Genomic DNA, 27,058 nt, shown 5'->3' on the forward strand with positions numbered 1-27,058 from the left:
CCGGTACGGGGCGTCATGGGCGGCCGCGGCAAGAAGCACCGCGGCGGCGGCGGCGGCTCGGCCCACGCTGCTTCCGCCGCCGCCGCGGCCACCGCTGCCGCTAGATCGCGAGCCGCCGCCGAGGCCGGTGCCTCTGCTGCCAAAGAGGCGGTGGGCAGCAGAGCGGCCCCGCGGCCGTCGCCCGCCTGCAAGGAGCCCCGCGTCAAGCAAGGTAGCGGGGCCCAGCTGCGGGAAGGAGGGGCCCGGCCGGCGGCCGTGCGCGGCCGTCGCATTCGGATCTCTTCGTACGGCGGCTCTGTCGAGGGGAGGCGGGGCAGAAAGGGGCTGGTCTGAAGTGAGCGAGCCTGGAGAGAGTGTAGTCCGGAGTCGGTCCTAGCGGAGCTGCCGGGCCTGCGCCGGGCCGTCCCGTCCCTGGGTGTTCTAGGGCGGTCTTGTGGGTGCCTTCCGCTGAGGTGGTCACAGACAGCCTCTCGGGAGGCTGCCTACTCTGTTTGTTTTGACGTGGTGCTTTTCCTATCTGTGCACAGAGCCGAGTTAGCCTGGGTTGTGTCTTATTTTCGCGTGGTGGGACTTTCGAGGTGATATTAGCTGCAGGGCAGGCAGCTCCCCAGTTGGGCTGTGGGAACGGCAGGACAGACTGCTGGAAACGGCCCTGAGCTGGTACCTCACAGCACTGCCTGCTTCTTTTGGCACACTGCATCTGTCAGACACGGTTCTGATGCCTGGTAGTGCCAGCAGCAGCCTGTACTGCTGTCTGTGGTAGTGGTCTGGCTGCTGGAGATCACTGCCTGTTAACATGAAGTCCTGCAGTCTCTTCTGCTATGCTGTGTTTTGGACTTCCTGAGCCTCTCAGTACGTGCTCTGTTTTCTCAAATCTAGTTTCTGATGCCTTTCATGTCTCACATTTTCAATACCATAATTCTCTATTCTCAGAAACTGAAGAGTGGTCAGATGCTGCCCAGAGAGATGTGGTTGAGTCACCATCTCTGGAGTTGTTCAAGAAGTGTTTAGGTGTTGTACTAAGGGATGTGGTTTAATGGGGAAACATTGATGGCAGGTAGATGGTTGGACTGGATGATCTTGGCAGTCTGACCTGGATGATTCTATGATTCTATCTCATTTATATGCTATGGTCAAAAACAAGTTGGTTTAAGTGATAAATAAGTTAGCATAACCCTAGTATTGAACAATTGGACAGAGTAGTAGTAATTACCTTGTCAGTGCCTAATTGCTGTCTGTAGCTCCAGACCAGAGTTGACTACTCTTTTCTGAAATGCTATTCTCTGCATCCAGTCCTGACCCAGCAGCAAACTGTCCTCGTGCTACTTTGCAGGCCGTCTAGTGCTGGCATGCTATCCTGCCTTCCTAGAGGCTGGGTGGCGGCAGTACTTCCTAGAGGGCTTCACTCTGTCCACTGATCTACAGGGTGCTGGAAGCTCTGAGGTTATCTGGTTTATGTATGGTTGCGCAGTAGCAGAAACAGCATATGCATTCTCAAAAAGAATAACATCCAACATCAAGCTGTGCTATCAGACAGAGGCCAAAAACAGATATCACCTAGGTAGAAACAGGTCAGACATTCAGTGATACTTCCAGAGGTTACTTTTACATTCTCCCACACCAATTGTAGCTGAGTAACCTAGCTAGGTACCATTTCTACCCAATATCCTCCTCAACTACCTTCATTGCTATTCCTTGGTAGAAAGTCTTTCTGTACCATCAATCTTGTAGCCATTATACACATGTATGTTACAGGCATAATAGTATGATCTTTCTCTGCTTTAACCTCCCACATATTAGATCTGCTTTAAAAACACTCTTTATAAAGAGTGTTTTCTGTGCTCTGCTCATGTAATTGATGATTACTGCATTTTGCAGGTCCAAAAACTTACAGTTTTAGTTCACCAATAGATTCCAGTGCTGCTGCAGCTGCTAATCTAGATAAATCTATTCTTAAGGTGAGTATCTTCATGTAAAACAGTTTTGTTTCTTATGGTACTGTTTTACCTGAGAAATGTTTACTCATTGCTATGCAAGTAAGCAACATTGGTGTATTAGTCCTTGATGCTTGAGCTGCTTGAGGTTTTGAGTTTGCCTTGAGAAATAGGATAGACTATTACGGCAGAAGAACACCTGTATTTGTTTGAGTAACAAAAGATACATTACATGCTTCATGTTTTAGGAATGCTAAGGATATTAGAATTGCTATATCTACATTTTGTAAGCCAAATAAGGAAAATAGACTAAAAAGATTGTCTTAATGAGCAAATTATGTTTTATCAGTTCTTTTATAAATGGAAAAGGAAGGTCTTGCTCATTACAGTAGGTTATTTTCTTTCTTACAATGTAACAACGGAAATAGTTTCTCCCTTGGAGATGTAAATGAGCATTTCTTGTTTGGGAACGAATTGTTCTATTTCAGGTAGAAATATACAGTTAAAAAAAAGAATAATCTGTTCTTTTTCACAAGAAAGTTTTACCACATTTGTGGAAAAACAGAAGTATGTATTTGAATATGCATTTGAGTATTTCCATTACTCTGTCATAAAGAGCGTTGAAATGTCATAAAAACTGGTAATATTTTGCTTCACACTGACTACTTCTCCTTATGCAGGTAATGATAAGCAGTAATTTGGAGAAAAGGATTATTGATGTAATCAATGACCACAAAAAACAAAACAATGACAAAGGAATGATTTCCAGAAGACTGACTGCTAAGAAACTACAGGTAGAGTTTAAAATGACCTTGCTTATTTAGGCTGTCTGTTTTTCATCATTTATACTCCTGTGTATAGTACAAACTAGTGTACCATGTTTTCCATTAATTTCATTAATAATTAGCCAGTGGAATCAGTTAGTATGTTTATCAGAAAAGATGTCTCTGTGCTTTCAGTAATCACAATTGCTTTTCAAATAGATAGCATAGTAGACTGTAATCTCTGTTCTTTTGTTTTCTATTCTATTGGTTCTGTACCATAGCTGAAAAATAGCAGGTTTATTCCTCTAGCCAGAAAATACGTACACTGTATCAGAGATAGGAAGTGGCTTTATTTCTACATGTGTGTATATTTACAATTAAAATTATTATTAGATTTTTACTCAGAACAGGATTTTTCTATTCCATCTTTTCATAAGTTAATTTATCCTTTTTATGTCCATTCAATATCAGTTATTTGGGAAGTGGAGAAATAGGAGTGTGAGCCTATATTAAATTGATACTTTAATTGCTAATATTTTAAAACTCATTATTATTTGTAGGATGTTTACATGGCTTTACAAAGGTTTTCTTTTAAGACTGAACACATTGAAGATGCAATGAAAAATACACTTTTATATGGTGGTGATCTTCACTCTGCACTTGACTGGCTTTGTTTAAACCTTCCTGATGGTAAGTATGGTGGCAGAGAACTGAACACAGTTTTCAATAGAACAGTATGACCAGCTCTGATGTGGCAGTACTTACTGGTAGCGGTCAAATAGGTTGTTCCACTAAGACCAGTAGTCACAGCAGTGTTCTTTCCCTAGTTATGCTGTTGATTGTTTTTGTGACTTTTTATAGTCACAGGTCCTTTTCTTCCTACTTGCAGAGTTCTTTGAAAGTCCAGAAAGTAAATATTGACCTACCTAAGCTCAACTTCTATTTCAGGCATACTGTTTTTATTTTACCTTCTTCTGGTTGGTACCCGACATAGAATCATGCTTTACGTTACAATTTCAGTAGTTGTTTTTGACATAATTTGTGACCTGTTTTGTATTTTTTTTTAAATTTATTTTGAAGATGCCTTGCCTGAAGGCTTTAGCCAGCAGTTTGAAGAGCAGCAACATAGACCTAGAGCAAAATTTTGTTCTCCAGTGTCACAACATGAACATCCACCTCGCTTAACAGATAAGAAAAAGAAAGAGAACAGCCCTGAAACTAAGGTAATTAATGAAATTTATTTGTATGTGGTGGTAAGGGAGCACAAAATTTTCCAAAGCGTGGAATTTGCAATAACTTCAGCACTGACATGGCAAAATTCTGAAAATAGGTTATGCTTAATAATTCTCTCATTATTTTAACTATAATGGAGCAGTCATGTGAAAGTTAACTTTTTTCCATGTAGAGTCTTTTAAATTCTACAGTTCATTGTTTGAGTTAACTAACTGCACATCATAGCTTATTTTTTCTCCTGGATTCATTCTCTTTATGACAAGAAAGACTGTCATTTGTACATGAATATAAGTCAAGTTACATGATAACCTTAAACAGTAGTTTCCTTAATACCGAGATAAATGTCAGTGCTTTTGCTTACTGTTACTAATAATTTTGGTTACCCTCCCTAGGAGACAAGTACAAAAGAACAGAAAGAAATGAGTGTGAAGGAGTGGATTTTGCGGTACGCTGAGCAACAGAGTGACGAAGAGAAAAATGAATCTGTGAAAGAAACAGATGAAGAGAAGTTCGACCCAGTAAGATAGAATGTTTCATGAGAAGTCCTGCAAAAACTGTTAAGTCTAATACATCTGCAGTTTGTGGATCTGATTATTAAAAACTGCAGGTTGGATAGCTAGTCTATTTTTAAGTTATCTTAAAATTTTACATCATTGCAGGCAACTGAGTGGAAATATGTTGGCAGTTCTCCTAAGTTGTTTTTCTTCTTTCTTTTTTGGACTGGGCTCAGAATACTGAATGCATTTTGCTGGGAAGGAAGAATTCCTGAAATAAATCTCAGTGAGATAAAGAAAGTCTCTGTAAATCTAAGAGGCTTCAACTGTTAAATAACTGTTAAACCATAAATGAGGAATGACTAGTTTTTAAGCTTGATATAAAGAATGATGTTAACTTCTACTGAACTTAAAAAACAAAACAAAAAAAAAACAAAACAACCATGTAATATTAAGCTTGTAATTGATAATTGTTTGAAATAGAATGAAAGGTATGTACATCTGGCTGCAAAGCTTTCAGAAGCAAAAGAACAAGCAAGCGTCTCCAAGCAAAACAAAGACAAGCAAGGTCAGAAGGTGGCACAAGAGAAAATAAGAAGAATTCAACAAGGTAGCAGCAAGCAAATTAATTTTGTTTTGTGGCCTGTGTATCTGTTAGTTAAATAGGTTGATTGAGTAAGATTAAATTCATTTAATCATGTTTCACACCACTGTGTGAACTACAGACTACAGTTCACTGTCCTGAACTTAATCTTTTCATAGGGATTAAGCTAGAAAAAGTCAATATCATTTCATTAATTTGAATTTTTGGGTTCTCAATATGAATTTGTGTAATTAATTAAACACAGATACACAGCGATTGATGAGAATAAGTTATATTCTCTCTTTGACAGAAATGGCAATGCTTGAAGAGCATCCTGTCTTTGATCCAGCTATAAAAACGTCAAACCAACAACAGAAGGAAAAGAAAAAGGCTCCCCCACCTCAACCTCAAGAAACCACTCTGAATTTGAGTTTGCTTGAAAAACCTGATGGTACTGCAAAGGAAGAAAAAGGTTTGAAAGTTGTACAACAGATTTACAATATCACTTTGTTAAGGATTATGACAATTCATTGTGCAATTGTGAAGTTCTGATGGTGGGCAAAGGCAGGTGGGCTGTCTTGCTGACCTAGCTGATCTGTTAGGCTCTGTATTTATTTTTTAATGCTTGATGGCAAACTATTTCTGGCATACTGTTAGGTCTAAAATCTTGCATTTTTTCCATTGCTGTGGGACTTGTGACTATTGCCATTAATTAACACCTTCTCAACTTTCTGTTCTATATTCATCTTAAACCTTCAAACTATTATATTAGTTTTGGACAAACACTGGTAAAAGCTCTTAAATTACTGAGTTATCAACAATAGAATATTGCAGTTAATTTTCTGCTAGATACCTCCTTTTGAAGAAGCTGGGATTTCTCTGAGGTATCAGCACCACTATTTTCTATGTATTTTATAGACCTGTTCAACACTTTAGAAAAGTAACTGGTTCAATAAAAACATGTTTGAACCAAAATTTAACAATTCTTGATTGTAACAGATTTAAAATAAACTTTGGGAAAATTAAAATGTGTATCATTTTACTCTTGTAGCCAAAAAGAAAGAACCACTAGATATAAGAAATTTTGATTATAGTGCTCGAAGCTGGACTGGTAAATCACCAAAACAATTTTTGATTGACTGGTGCAGGAAGAATTTTCCCAAGAGCCCAAATCCTGCTTTTGAAAAGGTTCCAGTTGGAAGATACTGGAAATGTAGGTATGTATTTCCCATGATCTTTTCAATTTTCCTTTTGGTTCATTTAAATATAGAAATGCTGGTTACTTGTGTTTTGTCAGGTTGGTCTGGATTTAGGTAGATAATAGTGTTTGTCTGAAGTGATTTTTGTCTAGCAGGAAGATATTTTTACACTGGATGGCTTTACAAAAGTAATCCCAAGGCTGGACAATACAGCAAAAATAAAACTGATTGATCCCTTAAGGGGGTTAGCTTATCAAGCTTCAAATTCTATTTCAAAGCAAATTCTGGGAGATAATTTTGGACAACTGACTTCTAGAATTCTTGGTCAAACCAGCATGTTAAATCTTTGGTTTTAGTCATTAATTTTTTTTTTTTTTTGTATTACCCTTTTGGGATTTCTTTTAAAATGGGAGTTAGAGAGTTGAGCGGAAGCTACTGTTAGTCTGTAACCAAACATTCCAATTCTCTTTGAATGTGAATCTATAATGCAGTGCTATGAAATAGAATATTATTGTATATAGAGCAGGTAAACATGGTATTGCCAATTAGCTGTACTTCTTGGAGCAATTAAGTAAAGTGAAAATCCCATCTTCTTGCTCAAAGTAGAAGCTATGAACAGTTTGAATGGATTGTTCCTCTGAGACTGTATTAAATCTGATTGCTGTTGTGTCTGGCATGTATCTGCTAACGGTTGGACTGGGTGATCTTTTAGGTCTTTTCCAACCTTGGTGATTCTATGATTCTAACAATCTGCTGAGATGTTAACATCTGTTTAACTATACTTCAGTATCTAAGCTGTGTTAAATAATTATTAGAAGTACTGATTACAAAAAGTTGTTGAGTAATAGTGAGCTGAGTTTCTATATTTTCACTCCTTTTTTTTTTTTTTTTTTTAAACAAAAAACATTAAAATGTGTGCTGTTTATATAGCTAGGAAAGATTAAGAGAAATGCCTGTATGAATCTGTCTTTAAGGGTCAGGGTTACCAAGTCATCAGATGATGTAATGACGATGTGTCCTACAATTGTAACAGAAGACAGTATGCAAGCACAACACTTAGCTGCTACTTTGGCACTCTATCATCTAACTAAGGGACAGGTAAGACACTAGTGTTTCTGTTTTCAGCATGGAATCTGTTTGCATTTTTACATTATAGTATCTTTAGTTAAATTCTAGAAACAGTTTATTGAAATGTTAACTGTTATTTGCTTGAGTTATACCTTTATTTGATTTTATTGACAGTCACATGTGCCACAGCACATGGAGAGGAAGTTAATCTGTATTAAAACTGTTCTTCCAGTGTTGTGAAGAACACAAGATTAAGACTATAAAGCACTTTTGATACCTGTGTTCCTGTTTTCATAGCCTCTGTTTTTAGAAAAGGTCCTTATTTCATGTTTTACATCTTCTGATCTTCAAGTTCATTTATGCATAACATTAGTGATAACTGCGAGTAGTATGCAGAGTAACTTTTTAATTTTTTCTCCCAAAGTCAGTTCATCAGTTGCTGCCTCCTACCTACCGAGATGTCTGGCTAGAGTGGAGTGATATTGAAAAGAAAAAGGAAGAAGAAAACAAAATAGAAACTAACAAGCCTCGTGATACCTTTATTGCTAAATTATTAAACAAATTAAAACAGCAGCAGCAGCTACAATCTGAAAAGCAGCCAGAAGTATCTGAAGGTCCTGAAGATTCCTGGGAGAACCTAGTTTCTGATGAGGACTTCAACAATCCCTCCCTTGAGACCACAGACATTGATAATTTGGAATCTTCAAGGAATTTGTTCAGAAAGCTGCAAAGTTCCTCCAGATACCAAAAATTCCTGAAAGAAAGACAAGAATTACCTGTATTTAAGCACAGACATTCAATTGTGGAAACTCTCAAAAAACATCGAGTAGTTGTTGTAGCTGGTGAAACAGGCAGTGGGAAGAGTACTCAGGTGCCCCATTTCTTGTTAGAAGACTTGTTGCTGGATGAGGGAACAAGTAAATGTAATATTGTGTGCACACAACCCCGAAGAATTTCAGCAGTGAGTTTGGCCACAAGGGTTTGTGAGGAGCTAGGCTGTGAATCTGGACCTGGAGGAAAAGTAAGAAATATCTTTATTCCTATTTCAATTTTGATTAAATGTAGGGAGCAGGATACTTGTTACAAAGTAAAACACATAATTATTTGGTTGTGTAAGGAATAGTGAAATGTATTTTTCTTCTTTTTGCTGTGTCTGCTGTTTTTTATAGATTGTCATCTGTAGACCACTGAGTATGTATACATGATTTCTTAAAAAAAAAAAAAAAAAAAAAAAGTGACTAAGAGGAACTGTTTGGTGATGGGGATTGTCACATACCAGCGCGGATTGCTGTGGGAGGTCTCATATCTGTCATGGATAGACAACTGTGCTGGATAAAGCTGAGCAGTCAAATCTGTCTTCAAGTCTGCCTCAGTTTTGAGGTCCCTTCCAAATAAGCTATAATTTTACTTGTAGAAATGCAAGGTCCTGTGTGTTCTGTGGTAGTCTTTGTGTGAAATTCCTAGAGGGGCTCCATAAATACATTATAAAAAGAAGCCTTAAAAAGAATACTGAGCATCTCTTTACTGCTCTGGAGAAATTTGCTGTCTTCTAATGCGTTTTCCCTTTTGTAACAAAGACAAAAGCGTAAGGGAAAAACAATGTGGAAGTAATCGTGCTGATTAGATAGTAACTTGTACAGTATCAAATCTAACCGTGCTTAAAGTTAATATTGAGTGTTTGTTGCTTGTTTGCTATTTTGAATTATTATTATTTTTTAATATATTATTTCTCTTATAGAACTCCCTGTGTGGGTATCAAATACGTATGGAGTCAAGAACAGGAGAAGCCACCAGACTGCTGTACTGTACAACAGGTGTTTTGCTTCGGAAACTTCAAGAAGATGGTCTTCTCTCAAGTATATCTCATGTTATTGTAGATGAGGTTATTAGCTCTTTTGTTCTACAGAAACTATAGTTATCCTGGGCCTAGATTTCTGACAGCTTTCTATAGAAAGCTTGTGAAAAGATTAGAAAGATTGTAAAAAAGGATCTGGGGATCTACAGGCCTGTCAGCCTGACCTCAGTGCCAAGAAAGGTTATGGAATAGATCATCTGGAGTGAGACCACTGCAGCATCTGTGGTACAGCTGAGGGATGGGTTTGTGAAAGGCAGGTCTTGCTTTACCAACCTGGTCTCCCTCTATGATTAAGTGACCTGCCTGGATGGATAAGGGAAGAGCTGTTGATGTAGTCTGCTTAGGCTTCAGCAATGCCTTTGACACTGTCTCACAGTGTCAGGTTCTCTTGGAGAAGCTGGCAGCCTGTGTCTTGGACAGGTATAATACTCCTTTATGGGTAAAGAACTGGCTGGCCAAGCCTAGAAAGTGGTGGTGAACTGGTCACGAGTGGTGTTTGCCAGGGGTTAGTACTGGGGCCTGTCCTGTTTAATATCTTTATTGATGACCTGGATGAGGGGACTTAGTGCACCACCAGTAAGTAAGCAGATAACAAATCCACACTTCCTTCCATCTTGGTATCTAGGGGTAGGAAAGCCCTGCAGAAGGATCTGTACAGGCAGGTTCACTGGGCTGAGGTCAGTGGGAAGGAGTTCAATATGATCAAGTTCCAGCTCCTGCATTTTGCCCAAAGCCCGTAGCGCTGTCTAGGCTTGTGACCACAGTGGCTGGAAGGCTGCAGAAGAAATGGGCCTAAAGGTGCTGCTTAGCACTCAGCTAAACATGAGCCATTAGTGTGCTCAGATGGCCAAGAAGGCAAATAGTATCCTGTCTTATATCAGAGCAAGTGTTGTCAGCAGGAGCAGGAAAGTGATTGTTTCTCTATATACTCAGCTCTGATAGGCCATGCCTCAAATACTGTGTTTGGTTTTGAGCCCTTCACTACAAGAAAGACATCAAGGCCTTGAAGCCTGTCTGGAGAAGGGTGATGGTTAGGGTTCTGGAGCACAAGTTGTATGAGATGCAGCTGAGCGAACTGAGGTTGTTTAGTTTGGAGACGAGGAGGCTCAGGGGAGGCTTTCTCACTGTCTACAACTACCTGAAAGGAGGTTATGGTGAATTGCAGGTTAGCTTTTCCCCACGTAACTAGCAACAGGACTACAGGGAATGCTTCAAATTGTGCCAGAGGAGATTTCTGTTGGACGTTAGGAAAATTTTCTTCACTGAAAAAGTGGTCAAACACTGAAATGGGCTGCTCAGGGATGTGGTGGAGTCATTCAAAGAATATTCAGATGTTGTGCTAAGGGACATGACTTGATGCAGAAATATTAGTAGATGAATGGTTGGACTGGGTGGTCTTGGAGGTGTTTTCGAACCTTGGTGATCCTAAGATATATTTTTTTTCTTCTTCTAGGTACATGAAAGAAGTGTCCAGTCTGATTTCTTACTAGTTATCCTGAAAGAGATCTTGCATAAGCGTTCAGACCTGCATCTGATTTTGATGAGTGCTACTGTAGACAGTGAGAAGTTTTCCAGCTATTTTTCACACTGTCCCATTTTAAGGATCTCAGGGAGAAGTTACCCTGTTGAGGTAGGTGAATGTTTCTTTGATTATAAAAGGCACTCTGTACCTATACAGTGTTTGACTAGTTGGCATGTACAGTGAATGTAACTATGTAATTTTTATAAGAAAAATAACTTAAGCATGTATCTCAATGACTAGTAGACTCTTTCCTTTTTGAAAACTTAAAATTGTTTCAGTGCTTTGAATTGTAATATTATATGGTTTTAGTGTTTTTTCTGATCGGTAATCCATTGATTAATGGAATAACAGGAGTTAGAAGAGACAGAGATAATCTGAAGATAATCTAGTCCAACCCCCTTGTTAAAGCAAGTTCCTTACTGTGGGTTGCACAAGAAAGCATCCAGGAAGGTTTTTAATATCTTCAGAGAAAGAGATGTAAAATCAGTTCTTGCTTGAGCAGCAACATTTTTATTTTTCTTTGTTCATTGTAGATAGCACAAAAAGGAGAGAGGTTGATTTCTCTGTACTTTCTACATGTACAAGCAGATACTTCCTACATACACCTATGCAATGACAAAGTTGTATGTTTCTAATACTTCTTACAGGCTATGATAAATGCAGTGTTGATTGTTATATGGGGTACATTAAAGTCATTGGTTCTAAATTAAGTTTTCAAAAATCATGAAAAATTAAGCCAAATTTGCCAAATCTATTGCAGTATTAATACAGGAAAGGACGACCCATTCAACTCTGTATGTAAGCCTTGAAGAACAAAGAAGCTGCTGACTAGTTTTTGATGTACCTTTTAATTTCTTTTTGGATTTTTCACTGAAGGTTTTCCATATTGAAGATGTAATTGAAGCAACTGGCTATGTTCTGGAGAAAGACTCAGAATATTGTCAGAAATTTTTAGAGGAAGAGGAAGAAATAATGATAAATATTACTACAAAAGGAGGAGGCACCACAAAGTATCAGGTAAAATAGGCATTTCTAGTTTCAGTTTTAGATTTTTATTTTATTACGTTCAACTACGTTTGTTAAATGTAGTTGGAGTGTGTAAAACAATGTTATTTCAGCAGTTGATTCAAGACAGACACAATGGCTCTTCTGTAGTGGAAATGAAGTGTTTAGTAAATATATGTCCTTTTGTTTTTTCATCTTCCAATTCCTCTATAGCTGTCATGATTTTAATGTATTTGACGCTGAGTTCTGTTGTTTCTCTTGTGCAGACTCCCAGCTCTAGACCTGTAAGCAGCATCAGGGAAAAGCATTTGAGTTAGTTCTCCCAAAGAATTATTCTCACTAGTGAACTGAAAAAGAAATGACAAGGCCACATCCTCTCAAGATCCTCCAGCTTGGCATGCCAAATAAGATGATTTCTGTAAGACAGTAGAACTTTTTGGATCAACAGGCTGTGATTAATACTATAACCATTCTACAACGACAGTTGTACTTGCTTCTGAATTACAACTCTTTGAGGAAGGAGGTTACAAATGTCTTTTGACTTCTGGCAACTTTAGTCTGTTTGTGCCTGTCGGACAACTTGCTGTCTTGAGGCTTCTCTGGGTATACTTAGTTTGGTGTGATGACACAGGTGTACCTATTCTGAATATGCTGTTCTCTGCTAATTTTGTCCAGTGATGGCTAGACAGATCATCAAAGCAACATGTTTTAGTTGAAGTCAAAGTACTCTGAAGTGGTCCTCCATTTTTTATTATTTGTGTTGAGACTCCAGTCCATGAGAATGTGGTGGCGAGCTTCTTTCTAAAGTGCTTTAATTAACAGTAAAATAACTTGTAACAGTGAAATAACTTAGAACAGTACTACCTAATATAGAGGCCTGTTAAGTATGTATCTCTGAGATATTTATAGGCAATGTGTAGTTCGCAGAATGAACATCCTGTATACATACACTGGATATGTAGATGTCTTTGATTAAATCTAACTCTCACTGATGTCCATGTGAAGTTAGTCAATTAATTGTCACTTATCACAATATCTACTTCAAGAGGCCCTAAAGTAAGTGACAAATTAACATTCTCCTCTTGTTTTAAAACACCAAACATGATTTTTTCTTCCTTTCTAGGAGTATGTCCCAGTCCAGTCTGGATCTGGTATTGATTTGGCTCCTTACTATCAAAAGTATAGCAGTCGGACCCAGCAAGCAGTCTTCTATATGAATCCTTACAAGATCAACCTTGAACTTATTTTGGAGCTGCTTGCATACTTAGGTACTTCTTAAGATGTTTATGTACTTGTGACTGCCCTTTCTACTTACTTCTCAGGTTTACTTGTATTTTTATATACATACACTACAAGTGTGTGTGTGTTTTTATAAATATATAAATATTTATTTATATTAATATATAATATATATTATATATAAGTATATAATATATATTTATATTAATATAAATATATTTATATATATATACTTATATACTTATATACTTATATATAATATATATTATATATATATTTAATATAATTTTTATATATTTATATTTTTTATTTTTTATATATTTATATTATATATGTGTTATATATAAATATATAAAAATTTTATATATAAATATAAATAATTTATATATATATATATATATATATATATAAAACACAGACATACTCTTGTAATAAGAATACTTGTATTCATTTTTATGTAAAATATCTTAAATAACAATAAAATATTCAGACCTCGGAATTATTTCCTGTCACCAGATGAAGCTGTTTGCAAATATTTTTTTTGTCTTACCTGTTTGTCTTTATTGTAACTTTCCAGATAGAAGTCCCCAGTTCAAGAACACTGAAGGTGCTGTGCTGATCTTTTTACCAGGCCTTGCTCATATCCAGCAATTGTATGATCTCATTTCAACTGACAGAAGATTTAGCTTGTGTGATAGGTGATGTAGATATTCTCTATAAAATCAGCTGATTAACTTGACTAATATATTCTTCTTGATTTTTATGGCCTGCCATTCTTGAAAAGAGATGTTGATAATTGTGCCTTTGAGCCTACTTTACACTACAAATATCTTTTACTTTGCAGAAAAGAAGTGCTTAGAAATGGTACAGATGAAACTTATTTTATGGATAAATAAGGGATAGTGAAGCTATAACATATGAAGAACGTTTGCTGTCAAATTCTAAATATTCATAGATGCACTTCAGGTCTAGAAAAGAAGGAAGTATAAATCTGTGTCTGACTCTTTTTGAAGACTTCTCTTATTTGTGCTGAAAGCTACATGTTTATAGTTATGTACAAAGCTTCAGTGACAGTCCTTATCTCAAAAGCATGATGTAAAGGACTCAGACTTGTAGACACCTAATTCTGTTTTTTACTATGCTATTTGTGTAAATTTACGTGGAGTTTTACAGTAGTACTAGTACTTCTCCAGTGTTATTGCTAAAGAAAAAATCTCTGTGAACTAACGGTGTTTGCAGTATTATTCTTAAAATTGTAGTAAAATACAGAAGAAGGTTTTCATGCCTAACCATACGAAGTTCTTACTCTTTCTAGTGTCCATTCTAGTTGCTTTCTTCAACTTTTCTCTCATTGTTCTGGTTTTATTGTGTGGTAGTATACATATTGATTGGTGTAATTTCTTATTTTAGGCACAGATTGATAGCTTTGCATTCTGTTCTTTCAACACAAGATCAAGCAGCTGCATTTACAATTCCTCCTCTTGGCGTTAGAAAGGTATGACATAATTAAAAAGGCAAAGTAAGAAATTATTTCTTTCAGTGAACTGAAGTTATATCATACAGAGCCACATGACAACCAGTTGCTCCTAGAACTTTCTCACTAGGAAGGTAGTTCTGTTTTTTTTTTTCAGCAGAGGGCCACAAAGATGCTGAAGATTGTGGAGCATCTCCAGTATGAGGAAAGGCTGAGTACCCTGAAGAAGACTAAGAGGGGATGTGATAAATGTCAGTAAATATCCAAATGGAGGTGGGAGGCAGATGGCAGTGTGTAGCAGCAGGGCAAAGAGTAATGGCCTAGAGCTTGAACATAGGAAGTACTAACTTACGGAAGAACTTCTGTACAGTAAGGGTGATGGAACACTGGAACAGGTTGTGGAGATTGTGGAGTCTTCTTCTATGGAGATATTCAAGTCTGGCTGGATGCCTACCTGTGCGACCTGTTGTAGGGAACCTGCTGCAGCAGGGCTGTTGGAGTTATCTCTTAAGATCCCTTGCAACCCCTGCAATTCTGTGATTCTGAGCTGGTGTTGTATAATAGATTGAAGTTAACGTGCTGTGAAAACCTTGACAGTGATCGGGCAAACTCTTAAACCTAATGTTTTTTCAAAGAGCTTTTTTTTTCTACAATTTAACTACAATAATAACTTTTTATTTCAGAAATAGTGTTTTGGTTACTGCCGGGCTAGTCATATTGGCTATTTTTAGCAAGTAATAGCTGCTATATACTTCATGGATTAAAAAAAAAAAAAGGGTTTGTGAAATTCTCACAACTTTTGTTTCCTCACTAATTGTAGAAAGCTGAATAATTTTTCAACTAGCATAGTTTTAATGCTGTGTCAGATTATCTAGGAAAATAATTCTGGGTAAGAAACTAACTGTTTTCAAAATATTGATTTCAAAGACGAAAACTGACTTTTCATAATTCTTTTATTTTTGCTATTCTATTTCAGATTGTCTTGGCAACTAATATAGCAGAGACAGGTATTACAATACCAGATGTTGTCTTTGTAATTGATTCTGGGAGAACAAAAGAAAACAGGTGAGGGATTTCTTTTTTTTCCATCAGTAACACAACTGATATTTCTGTTAATGTTTCCATGCTAGCATTGAGGGAGTTTTGTGGTATCCTTATTAACCTACTGATGAAAAACATAAGCTCATATAATGGTTTGCAATTTAGGTGCAAGATTGGGATGGAGATTTGGACTTTAAAATGATATGAGGAATAGTAAGGGAAGCTTTTTATGGATAAGAATCATGGTTAAGTACTGGTTTAGATGTAAAGTAAATCATTTTCATACTATCCCAGGTTTTAAGGGTTAATGTTTTTCTATCTTAAATGTGTAAATCTTTATAAAGTATATGTGGGAATACAAGAAAGGTTATTCAGAGCAGCAGCTGTGAAGCAAGATAAAAAGCATGAGAAGGTAAGGCTGAGAATCAAGGATATCGCTAGAAGAAGAGAAGAGCAGAAGGAACAGCTCATGGTTCTGACTGGATAAGCAACTGGATGCACAGTTAAAGAGCATTTGTTGGAATACTTTGTTGACATAAAGGCAGATGGGAAAGTTGTACAGGAGAATGGGAAAGCTAAAAATTGTGAATGTATATAAGTTATGTGAGAACCCATAATAAACAATCTGGATTGTTCACATCTCAGTCCATGCCTTGTTGCCACAAATATGAACCAATTCTAAACTGCTAGGGAGATGAAGTTGATAAACTAATGCTACATCTCTTTGCCAAATTATATACGTTTGTTCATCAGTTGTATCCAAGGTTCTATGACATGCAGTTTCCCCCAACTGTGCTTAGTTTTCAAACTGAACATCATATTCTCAAGTAAGTACTAATAAATACAGTCTCAATAGACAGTTATTTTTAGTCAATTACAAAAAATACATAAAAAATTTTAATTCTGAAATCTGAAGACTGGCACTTGCTTTATAATTTTTAAGGTATCATGAAAGCAGTCAGATGAGTTCCTTGGAGGAGACTTTTGTTAGCAAAGCTAGTGCTTTGCAACGCCAAGGAAGAGCTGGGCGTGTTAGGGATGGATTCTGCTTCCGAATGTACACAAGAGACAGGTACTGTACACTTGTTTTGGTAAATCACACAAATACCATTGTCTTTGTTCTGAGAAAAACAGAAGCTTCATTGAGGTTTATTTTTATTATGCAAACTCGAAAGTCAACTGTAAAACTGCAAGTAAGTTGAACAACTTCAATGAAGTGATAACTAGTGTCTTAATTTTAGTTTCCTTTTTTATAGTAAATCGTACTCTTTACATCTGTAATGTGTTTTCTAACTTTCTTTTTTAAAGTGAAAGTAAAAACATGGTGTTATGGAACTTGAGGAATTGCCTGCTGCCATGCACCAAGTATATACAAATGTTGCCTCCTGAACATTGAATTTTTTTAATCTTATCAGGCAGATCTGTAAGCTTCTGAAATGGTGTCTACGTGGATAAGAGAAAAAGACAAATTATGTGGCAGGTGATGTTAGTTTTACTGCAGTGGAATAACATATTTCCTGCTTCTCTGGAACAGAAGGGCCCTTACTTTACTGTAACTTTACCTTAACCTAAATTTCATTTGAATGCATTCTGAAATCATAAGTGAAATGTGCATTTTAACCACATATGACTTCCATTTTGATTTGAGAGCAATGCATTGTAAGAATTTGTTTTGAAAATTAGATCTTTACTGCCTTTTCTGCATTTTCACTGAAGCTCTGCCTTCCAGGATACCGTGTGCCTTAATTTAATGAGCAGTCTATTCATGCGTTAAGATACATGACCTCAACATCTCCAAAAAGAACATTCTTGAAGAATGAGCATCTGAAACCTGAGGTTACAACTTGAATTTTAAAGCTAAACTGCATATCCTTGATTCTTTGTTTTTGACATTGCAGATTTGAAAGTTTCATGGAGTATTCAGTTCCAGAAATATTACGTGTGCCTTTGGAAGAATTATGCCTTCACATTATGGTATGGTTTTAGTTCTGAAATTACTGACTGTGTTAGCTAAAAAGGGACTTGCTAAGACTGCCTTAATCTGGTTTAGTTAGCAGAGTTTTTCCCACCCTTGTGTCATGGGAAATCCAGAGCATGCTGAATGAGAGAGAATTGCATCTGATAGTACACCATTTAACCTCTAACTGAACACAAATTCAGTTAAATATCCTTTAAACTGATATCTGCTGAAATTCCATGCCCATTTCCCTCATCCTGAGTAAGTGCATGGGAAAACTAGTGCGGAAGAATGATTATTTTTCTCCCCACTCCCCCACTGTTTTATATCTGAGGATTGTATTGCCAAGCATTTGTAAGGTGCTTGTATTTAAAATGCTGGGTTGTAGCAAACAGTTTCACTTTGGTTGCAAATTAGTGCCAAGATGTTGAATTCTGTCTATGCAGATTTGTCAGTCTGATGCTTACTTCTGACCACTGATAACACTTCTCTGATCACTCTTCATACCATAACTAATCTTTCTGGACAATGAGGTTATGTAAACGTAGTGTAGGGAGGCATCTTCATTCTTATAACCAAGAAATTGGTTAAGAGAAGAAGGAACATGGATTTTTGGCTGCAAGAATTTTTTCAGTTTCCTTTGTAGCTGCTGTAGAAGTTTGTTAAATTACTGTCTTTGTTTTCACCTGGTTTTTGGTAAAGTAGACTTTATTCTGAAATTTATGCCTATTTGCTCTGTAGAAATGCAACCTTGGCTCTCCTGAAGACTTCCTTTCCAGAGCATTAGATCCACCACAACCACAAGTAATTGGTAATGCAATGAACTTGTTAAGGAAAATAGGTGCTTGTCAGTTAAATGAGCCCAAACTGACTCCATTGGGCCAGCACCTTGCAGCCCTTCCTGTCAATGTGAAAATTGGCAAAATGCTTATATTTGGTGCTATATTTGGCTGCTTGGATCCTGTGGTAAGTAAACAAATATAGCCATGCTTACCTAAATTACTTGCATATTTTTTTTAGAAAATGTTAACTGTTTAATCCAGTTTATTACAAAATGCTGAAAGGACTAAATATGAAGTTAAAATGTGTTATTTAAGGTGAAGAGATCTGAATATCCTGGAGGGAGAATATAATGTTAATGTTTGCAAACTCCAGTTGCCGTTCATAGGAGAGTAGTCAAACTTGGATCTGTAGTTGTTAGTCGTGATGTTGGGGGGAATGATGCTTGTAGAAGAAGCTCTTGAATATGAGCAATACCAGTCTGGATTTGCTTGCAGCTGATGCAGGCTAACAGTGTTCTCATAGAAAGTTACTGCAAATTAACTTGTCATGGTAATTTACGATGTGGGCACTGTGGTGTAGCTTACACTTTCAGCTAATCCTGGGTGCATGCAAATTGGAGACTGCATGAGTATGTTAGCTGCTGAAATCCGGAAATTGAAATTGATGTATAAATCAAAAGTTCTCCTGGTAACATTGTCTAATCTAAATCAGATGTTGTTCAATCTGTTGACTGTCACTATATCATACTGGATATTCCTGTCATGTGACAAGCTGTTTCATCTGGGTTTTGAGATTCAGTACTTTAGTTTTCATCAGTATATATTAGTGTGTAAGTTGTCTTTTAATATAATTAAGGTAATCAGAAACTATTAAATACTAATGTAAAAGAAAATTTACAGTTATTTTAAGGCACATCTGTAATATCACAGAACAATACTCTGAAATGTTTTATGCTTTATTGACTGCAGGCAACTTTGGCTGCTGTTATGACAGAAAAATCACCATTTACTACACCAATTGGTCGGAAAGATGAAGCAGATCTTGCAAAATCATCTATAGCACTGGCAGTCTCAGATCATATAACAATCTACAATGCTTACCTGGGGTAAGTGATGTTTTCTTGTTCTTATGACAAAACTAGTAACACAAGAAATGCGGTTCTGAAAACAGTCTTAGTGAAGCTCTTTCTTCTGAATGGTAGCACCTGAAGCTTTTCTCGTGAGAATAACAATAGACTGTTAAACACAGAAACACAAAAGGATAATTTGCTTGTTACCATGTTCTTTAAAATATGCTTGCTCGTGTACCATTGGCATACTTGTTTTTTTTATCCTAGGTTTAAAGTTGTTTTTTTTTTTTTTTTGTCTTTCTGCTGTGTTGATCTGAATATTGAGTATTATAGTGTAGATGTGGAGGGAGTATTATTGTACTGTCCTTTTTGGTGTAATAAGATGGATTTTTTCCTTAGGTGGAAAAAGGCTCGGCAAGAAGGAGGACATCGTGCTGAAATGACTTACTGTCGAAGAAATTTCCTAAATAGAACTTCACTTTTAACTCTGGAGGTACATGAAATAATTACATTCTGCACCTGATTCCTATGGAAACATCCTACCCTTTTTAAATGATAATGTATCACAACTTACGTGGGTCACTGTGAAAGTAATGCTTCCTATTCGTTTTCATGGAAATGACAACAGATACAAAGAGCCCAATAACACTATTTGGTATAGCAAATTCTCAGCTACAAAACACTATTTTTCAACATACTCCATTGCTAGCTGTGTACATACGACAGCCTATATTGTGTGCTTGTAAAGATCTCTTACAGTGGAGATAACCCACTGTCACCATTACTGAAATTCACCACACAGTGCCTCGCTGTGCTCACGTTCGCTGTCTGGACTCCATAAGTGTTCAGCAAGCACTGGTGAATGTCAGTGAGTGTAACTTTCCCACGTGGAAGAGTTCAGTGACACGCCTCTTCTTCATCTGCACTTCCATGTCAGTTTTGCAGTTACTCATGTTGGGAAAATTCATCTTTATTTCTATCAGAAAGTAAAAATTTATCAATTAAAATAGTAACACTATCTGATTCTTAGATGAGATCTGTCACTCAGTTTGAAAGATAAAGCACAGTCATACTTAAATAACCTCTTAAGGACAGATTTCAATATGTACCTGTTTCAGATTTAGAATTTTACTATTTTACTAATTTCAGGATGTGAAGCAAGAACTCATAAAGGTGGTCAGAGCAGCAGGGTTCACAGCACCTACAACTCAGCATCGATGGGATGGAAATGGAGCCACACAATCCCTGTCTCTCCATGAAATTGCTCTTCTCAAAGCTGTACTGACTGCAGGGCTGTATGACAATGTAGGAAAAATACTATATACAAAATCTGTGGACATCACAGAGAAGCTGGCATGCCTGGTAGAAACTGCTCAGGGTAAAGCACAAGTGCATCCCTCCTCAGTAAACCGAGACTTACAGATATATGGATGGCTTCTTTACCAGGAGAAGGTAATGTCATGGCTCTATCAAAGAGTTAGCTAGAAAAACAGTGAATGTAGCTGATAGTGTGAAAGTGGCATTGCACCTCTGAGGTTAAATAACATACACTAATGTAAAATATATGGGAATATCTGGTTCATCTTTAGGAGTCCTTGGTAATATCTAACATTCCCAATGTCCGTTTTTCTGGGAACAGTGAAACAAACAAAACTGACTGTTCTGTGTGAAAGTGCCCCCTTCTTGTTTCAGTTCTTTCTTCCCATTTTGGAGAAGCTCCAAAGCCAGAAGTAACATATAACATTTATCACAGCCTTAACCAGAAGAGAGACATGAAATTTAAGTTTTAAACAAGGAAGTTGTAGCACTGAACCGATTTCCTGGTCACTCAAAGTGGGTTAGATGTTATGTCTTCTGTAGTATGGAGGAGGTAAATTGCCAACAGCTATTGTGTACAATAATTTGTTTTGATTGGGTTGTTAAAGAAAAAGTAAGTACTTAAGTTTGATTATGTAGATCTTAGGGATTTCTGTTTGCTTGTTTTTAATTCTCGTGTTTGTTTATGAACAGGTGAGGTATGCAAAAGTGTACTTGAGAGAGACCACTCTGATATCACCCTTTCCCATTTTGCTTTTTGGTGGGGATATAGAAGTCCAGCATCGGGAGCGTCTCCTGACAGTTGATGGCTGGATCCATTTTCAGGTGTGCTGGAGTGGTGACTGCTTTTTATGGTTCCATTGGCTTCTGTGTTACACAGTTAATCTTCACTCTTGAAGTCCTGCTTTTGAATACTGCTTATGTAGGTTGAAGGGAGGGAAGGAAAGGAGAGGACTTTAAGAGAATTAAAAGTGATGAAGGACTTAAGAGAATTATGGGAAAATTTGTGTGTAGTGAAATCTTTACAGCTAGCAGGGGAAGGAGGTCTAATAATTTGTAGCTTATTACAAATCAGTTCCCCCTCTTCAGGAATAAAGTCAGTGTTGGTAGAGAAGGTATTTGAATTAGAAACTAAACCTTGCTTCCATGGAGCAAATGTGTGCCCTTCTTGTTTGTGTGCCCAGTCTTGCTAGTGGGTACCTATTTATCCTTGAAACACTACTTATTTTATTTTTTGTTGCTGAAAGAAAAAAAAATCCAAATGGAAAACACCTGTTTGCTTGATTTCAGGTGGATTTATCTTCCAAATTTAAGATTTATTTGGGAATGGAAAAACTGAATGCATTTTCTTATTATATTTTTGTAGACAAACTAAAACAAGTCACATGCCAAAATCCTCTGCATCCTGTTAAGTGGCAAACATTAGTTACTTGATTACAACATAAAGTGCTCCTGTGGGCACTGTGCTACACTCAAAGAAATCTATAAACTGCAAATGCTTTCAGCTTAAACTGAGGGGGGGGGGGAATTAAAAAAAAAAAAAAAAAAAAAAAAGGAGGCTATGGATATCAATTAATAAATTCATTGTATGCTGGTTGTTATGTTTGATACATACGTTCTGCTGTTCTTCAGACTGTGATGCTACAAACAACAGCTGCAAAGAGATTAGAGGGCATAGTGTAAGGCTAGTTACTTCATGGATATGCTATCCATACACTTAAAACTATGCATGTGCTGAATGTTTATAGGAATATTGTTATAAACTTCTGTGTACGTGAGGTAGTCCTTTTTATCTGAGTTTTTGCATAGAATACTTTTGGCAGTAGTGTGAATATTTGTCTTCTCTGTTCTTTATAGGCTCCTGTAAAGATAGCAGTAATTTTCAAACAACTGAGAGTTCTCATAGAGTCTGTCTTACAGAAGAAACTTGAAAATCCTAAAATGTCACTTGAAGGTAACTTTTATTATTGCATTGCTGTTACAATATTTACTAAATGGACCTTGTGGCAGATCTGATAAAGTGTTAGTACTCTACACCTTCAACAGGATTAGTGTAACCTGAACATAATTTCATTATCTTCAGAGAAATTCAAAAGTTCAGGTTTTTTTTGTTTTTTTTTTTTTTTGGGGGGGGGGGGGGGAATCTGTTTTTAAGCTTATTTTTTGCTTACTGTTGTGTTTGTGTTTTCTTTCCTAGATGATAAGGTTTTACACATCATCAAAGAACTGATAAAAACAGAAAATAGTAACTGAAACTGGACTTACGTAAGAATCCAGAGCTTTGGTAATGCCGGGAGAAATGCACACTCCAACACTAAATGAAAGTATTTAAATGATTAGTTTGGTTAATGCCAGTTATGATGTGGGAAGACTGCATGATTTCTTCATAGAACTTACATTTCTGTATCATCTTTAAAGATGAATGTGTACAGATTAATAAGGTTATCCTTTTATGCCAGTGCCATTTATCAGAATGTATGAATGATCATGGAATCACAGAGTGGCTTTGGTTGGAAGGGACTTTAGAGATACCTAGTTCCAACTCCCCTACTGTGGGCAGGGTTGCCACAGGTTAGATCTGACTGTCCAGAGCCCTGCTTCATCCAACTAGGAATGAGGCATTCGCAGCTTCTCTGGGCAGCCCGTTGCAGTGCCTCATCACCCTCTGAGTAAAGAATTTCCTCTTAGATTCCCTCTAATCTAAATCTCATTTTAGTGTAAAAACCATTCTCCACTGTCCTGTCATTATCAAACTGTGTTTAAAAAAAGAAAAATTGATTTCCCTCCTGTTTATAACTTCCCTTTGAGTTCTTGAAGGCTGCAGTGAGATCTCTGCAGACCTTCCTCTGTTTAACTCCTTCAACATTTATTTGTGGGAGGGTGCTCCATTCCCCTTATCTTCATGGCTCTCCTTTGGGTCTGCTCCAACATTTTCATGTCTTTTTGCTGCTGGGAGCTCCAGACCTGGATGCAGTACTGTAGGTGATGCCTTACAGGGCAGAGCACGGACAATAACCTCCCTCACCCTGAGGGCCACCCCTCTTTTAATGCAGCCCAGGATACAGTTGGCCTTGTCTGCAAGTGTACACTGCTGGCTTGCCTCAAACTTTTCAACCACCAGAACCCCTGAGTCCTTTTCTTTCTTTTTTTTTTTTTTCAGGGTTGATCTTGATGAGTTCTTCTCCCAGTCAGTGTACGTGTTCAGGGGAATCCCAGACTAGGTGTAGTACCTTGCATTTGTTGAACTTGCTGATTTCCCGCCTCCTTGGTTTGATTTTGTATGCTTGGGGATGGAGAGCTCTTGCACACTCAAAAAAGCATTCTTAAAAACTGCTCTCTCTCTTCCTTTCCTTTGCCCTAAGGACAGCTTAGGGACAGGGGATTCCCATGGCATCCCATCCAGTAATTCCTTAAACAGATGGAATCTTGACTCTGTTCTTTTTCAGGCTGACATTCCTCAAGATCACAAACTCAACCAGGGCATGGTTGCTACAGCCCAGAACATCCTTCACTCTTATTTAATGATATTCTCGCATTGGTGAGCACCCAGTGGAGTAGTGCTTCTCCTCTCATTGGTTTGTCTAATACTTGAACGAGGAAGTTGTCCTCTGAAGCAAGAAGACTTTGTCAACATACTTTTCTTGATGAGGCAGCCTAATGTCCTTCATTCCATTCCTGAATTTTTGCCCACAACCTCAACCTGAACCTGGCTGTTTCTAACTGGCAATTTCTTGTAGTCTATCCATTTGTTAAGAGGGCATCTCCCCTCTCTTCCTTCCTTGTCTATATCTTCTAAAACTCTTGTAGCTCCTAAACTGCATTCTTCCAATTGTGCAGTTTATCCCACTGCATTTCCATGGTAGCAATCTGGTCATAGTTTTCTAGTTATGGCACAGTTTCCATCTTCTCCTGCTTGTTTCCCATGCTGCATGTTTTGGTATAGATACACTTCAGCTGGGCTACCAGTCACATTACTTTCTTAGAGAAGCCCTACTGAATTCTTTTAGGACAAATTTGAGTTTTTTCACTGCTTCTTCCTAGACTGACAGTGTACTTTGGGTCCTCCCTGTTACTCAAAACTGCATTCACTTCCGCTGTTGAATCTAGTTTAAAGCTCTGTTAGCAAATCCAGCCAGCATGCTGCCCACAATATTCTTACCCCACGTGTTCAGTTGTGTCCCATCCAATATCTACATTCTGTCCCTTTAAGGTGTGACTGAGATCAGAGAACCCAAAGCCCTGAGTGTGACACCTTCCACACAGCTGCTCATTTACCTGGTCAGTTCACCTCCTTGCCAGTCTCCAAACAGGAGATGAATGGTGAAAGCAGGTTCTTTTATATAAAATGTCTGTGGCCAACTCCAGCTTTCTTTGCTTCTGTTGTACTGATCATACCATTAATGATGCAGACTGTACTAGTAATTCAAAACTGGGTCTTGAATCTCAGTAGGGTAGTGCTTAGTAGATACATGCAAACAGAACACAGCTATTTCATATGTTGGTTCTGCAAGTTTTTTTTAAGCTATGAATATATGGTATTAAATCAACATGTCTTACAGATATCATCTTTTCTGTATGGCTTACAATTTTAAAAAATGCTGTAACAAGAAGATAGTGTACCACATTCAGATGCAGGGCTTAGCCAGAGGGAGTGACCACCAGCCCATCTCTCTTTCCTTTGTGTTTCTCACACTTGTTCTTACCATTCACCTGCAAGAATTCCTGCCTTTGGCCTGTCTCTGGCGGCAGTGGAATAAGTTTTGCTTTCCCACAAGCCCTCTTATCTTGTAATGATCTTTATATATAGTCTCACAAGCCCCTTTAAATGTCACAGTGCTCATTACGACTGAGTTTATCTCTTCTTGATTAATAAAGTTCAGGCTGACTCTCTTCAGTGCTATATTGGAGCAGATCATTAAATGGCTGAAAAAAAAAAAAATGGCCGAAGACCACAGGTCTTCATGAGTCTGCTAGCTTGTTCCTTAATTTTTGTGCATCTGCGTGTTTAACTCCATAGAATCGTAGAATATGAAAAATTCAAACCCCATGTGTGGGAGTGTTGTCCAGACGCAATTTGAACTCGGTCAGCTTGGTGCCATGACCACTGCCCTGAGCAGCCTCCACGACCTCATTGCCCTGTGGGAGGAGCCTTTTCCTAATCCCCAGCCCGACTCTCCCCTAACAGAAATTGTTTTGTTTTTCTTGCTTTCATACTGAATAGTCCTTAACCAGATAACATAGTGAAACAGATCCTCTTACACTGTTTACAACAATGAAGTGAGAATTTCAGATCAGGATCTCAGCTATTAGAGTAAAGAAACTGTTACCTTTTACCATGCAGCAGTTGCGCTCTGAGCAGGAACCCTGCACGTGCAGTGAGTTGCATAGTGCAGAAGATTTATTTCATTTGAGAAGTACAGGTTCCACGCAGCAGGTTAGTAGTGTCTTCCTTTTTAAGGAGCTAATGAGGAAAGTATATAATCTTCAGAGAGACCAAGGAAAATACACAGAAATAACCTGTTAGATGATGATAGAACTGGTAGTGCTGTGCTAAAAGGAAACCATGGGATACTGATAAACTGATCTGTGAACAGTAACTTATACTCCATTCTGGAAAAAGGCAAGTCATAGTGCTTTCCTAGGGCCTCTGAGGTAAAAGTAATCAATCTGCTATCCTTTATGAATTGTGATAAGCTAATAGTGTTGCAGCTTTCCTGGAAAAGACAGGGAGTGCATTATTTTTAATTGTGAAGTCTACAACACTTACATAAGTACTTCTAATTGCTTAAGGTTTGATCTTCATGCCTCAATTTTGCACTCTGTTTCTTACATGCATTCTTTTCTGTAGTAAAAGTGTAGATACAAAAAAAAAAAAACAAAAAAAAACCCTATAAATTGCATTCTTGGAAGATAAAGTTAAATTTTCATCCCAGATAGCAAAATGTCAAGCAAGTGATTTCCTGGGTTTTGTTCTAGTTTAAATCTTTTATTTCTCTCCTTTGGAAGTGTGAAGTGGGGATATATTTCAGTAGTTGGACAACTGTTAAACTCCTCTTTCTTTTGGGTTTGAATTTCAAATGTCAATTGGTATCTTAAAATGACTAAATCTCAGTAAGACTGGTATTTGTCCTTGAGATTTTTCTCCTTTATTTAATCATGGTGAATATAGACTTTTAATTCCATTTATGTTTGGTAATGTTGAAGCTGACAGAAATTCTTTGCGTTTCCCCAGCATGCCCTGCTTTGTAATCTCTTTCTGTTGTTAATACAGAGATTTATTGTAATAACTAAGGAATTGGTGACTGCATTTGGAGTGATCAGTAGTCTCTGCAAAACAGATTAAACAGGTCAAACTGTGATATTGCAGATAAATATACTTATCTTAAAATTTAATGGGGATTTAAAAAAAAAAAAAATCACAGTGGCTTTCTGCATATGCAGAGTATGCTTTGTGCCTGTGCTCTTCTCAATGGATAAATTTTCTTTTTGTTCCATGTATTTAATAAATACTTTTACTACGT

General features: G+C 37.4%; 1 protein-coding gene across 1 annotated transcript; it reads left to right on the top strand.

The window, feature by feature from the left end:
* DHX29 (DExH-box helicase 29) lies at positions 1-27,058 on the top strand. Its single transcript, XM_052670607.1, has 27 exons — positions 1-211; positions 1,879-1,958; positions 2,615-2,728; positions 3,259-3,388; positions 3,779-3,921; positions 4,324-4,449; positions 4,909-5,035; positions 5,319-5,480; positions 6,060-6,225; positions 7,182-7,305; positions 7,700-8,296; positions 9,014-9,157; positions 10,584-10,760; positions 11,529-11,669; positions 12,781-12,925; positions 13,474-13,594; positions 14,307-14,391; positions 15,347-15,435; positions 16,355-16,483; positions 17,310-17,385; positions 18,110-18,334; positions 19,120-19,256; positions 19,620-19,713; positions 20,370-20,672; positions 21,231-21,362; positions 22,395-22,491; positions 22,735-27,058. The coding sequence occupies exons 1-27, from the start codon at positions 16-18 to the stop codon at positions 22,788-22,790; spliced, it is 4,116 nt and encodes a 1,371-aa protein (XP_052526567.1). The 5' UTR covers positions 1-15; the 3' UTR covers positions 22,791-27,058.

The sequence above is a fragment of the Tympanuchus pallidicinctus genome, unplaced genomic scaffold (assembly GCF_026119805.1).
Source record: "Tympanuchus pallidicinctus isolate F22 unplaced genomic scaffold, pur_lepc_1.0 scaffold9, whole genome shotgun sequence".
Taxonomy (NCBI): domain Eukaryota; kingdom Metazoa; phylum Chordata; class Aves; order Galliformes; family Phasianidae; genus Tympanuchus; species Tympanuchus pallidicinctus.

Excerpts from the sequence above, each read along its gene's own strand:
- DHX29 (XM_052670607.1), top strand. The coding sequence starts at position 16 with ATGGGCGGCCGCGGCAAGAAGCACCGCGGCGGCGGCGGCGGCTCGGCC. Across the intron at positions 5,036-5,318 it reads AATAAGAAGAATTCAACAAG|AAATGGCAATGCTTGAAGAG; the intron begins GTAGCAGCAAGC and ends TCTCTTTGACAG. Across the intron at positions 14,392-15,346 it reads CTCCTCTTGGCGTTAGAAAG|ATTGTCTTGGCAACTAATAT; the intron begins GTATGACATAAT and ends ATTCTATTTCAG.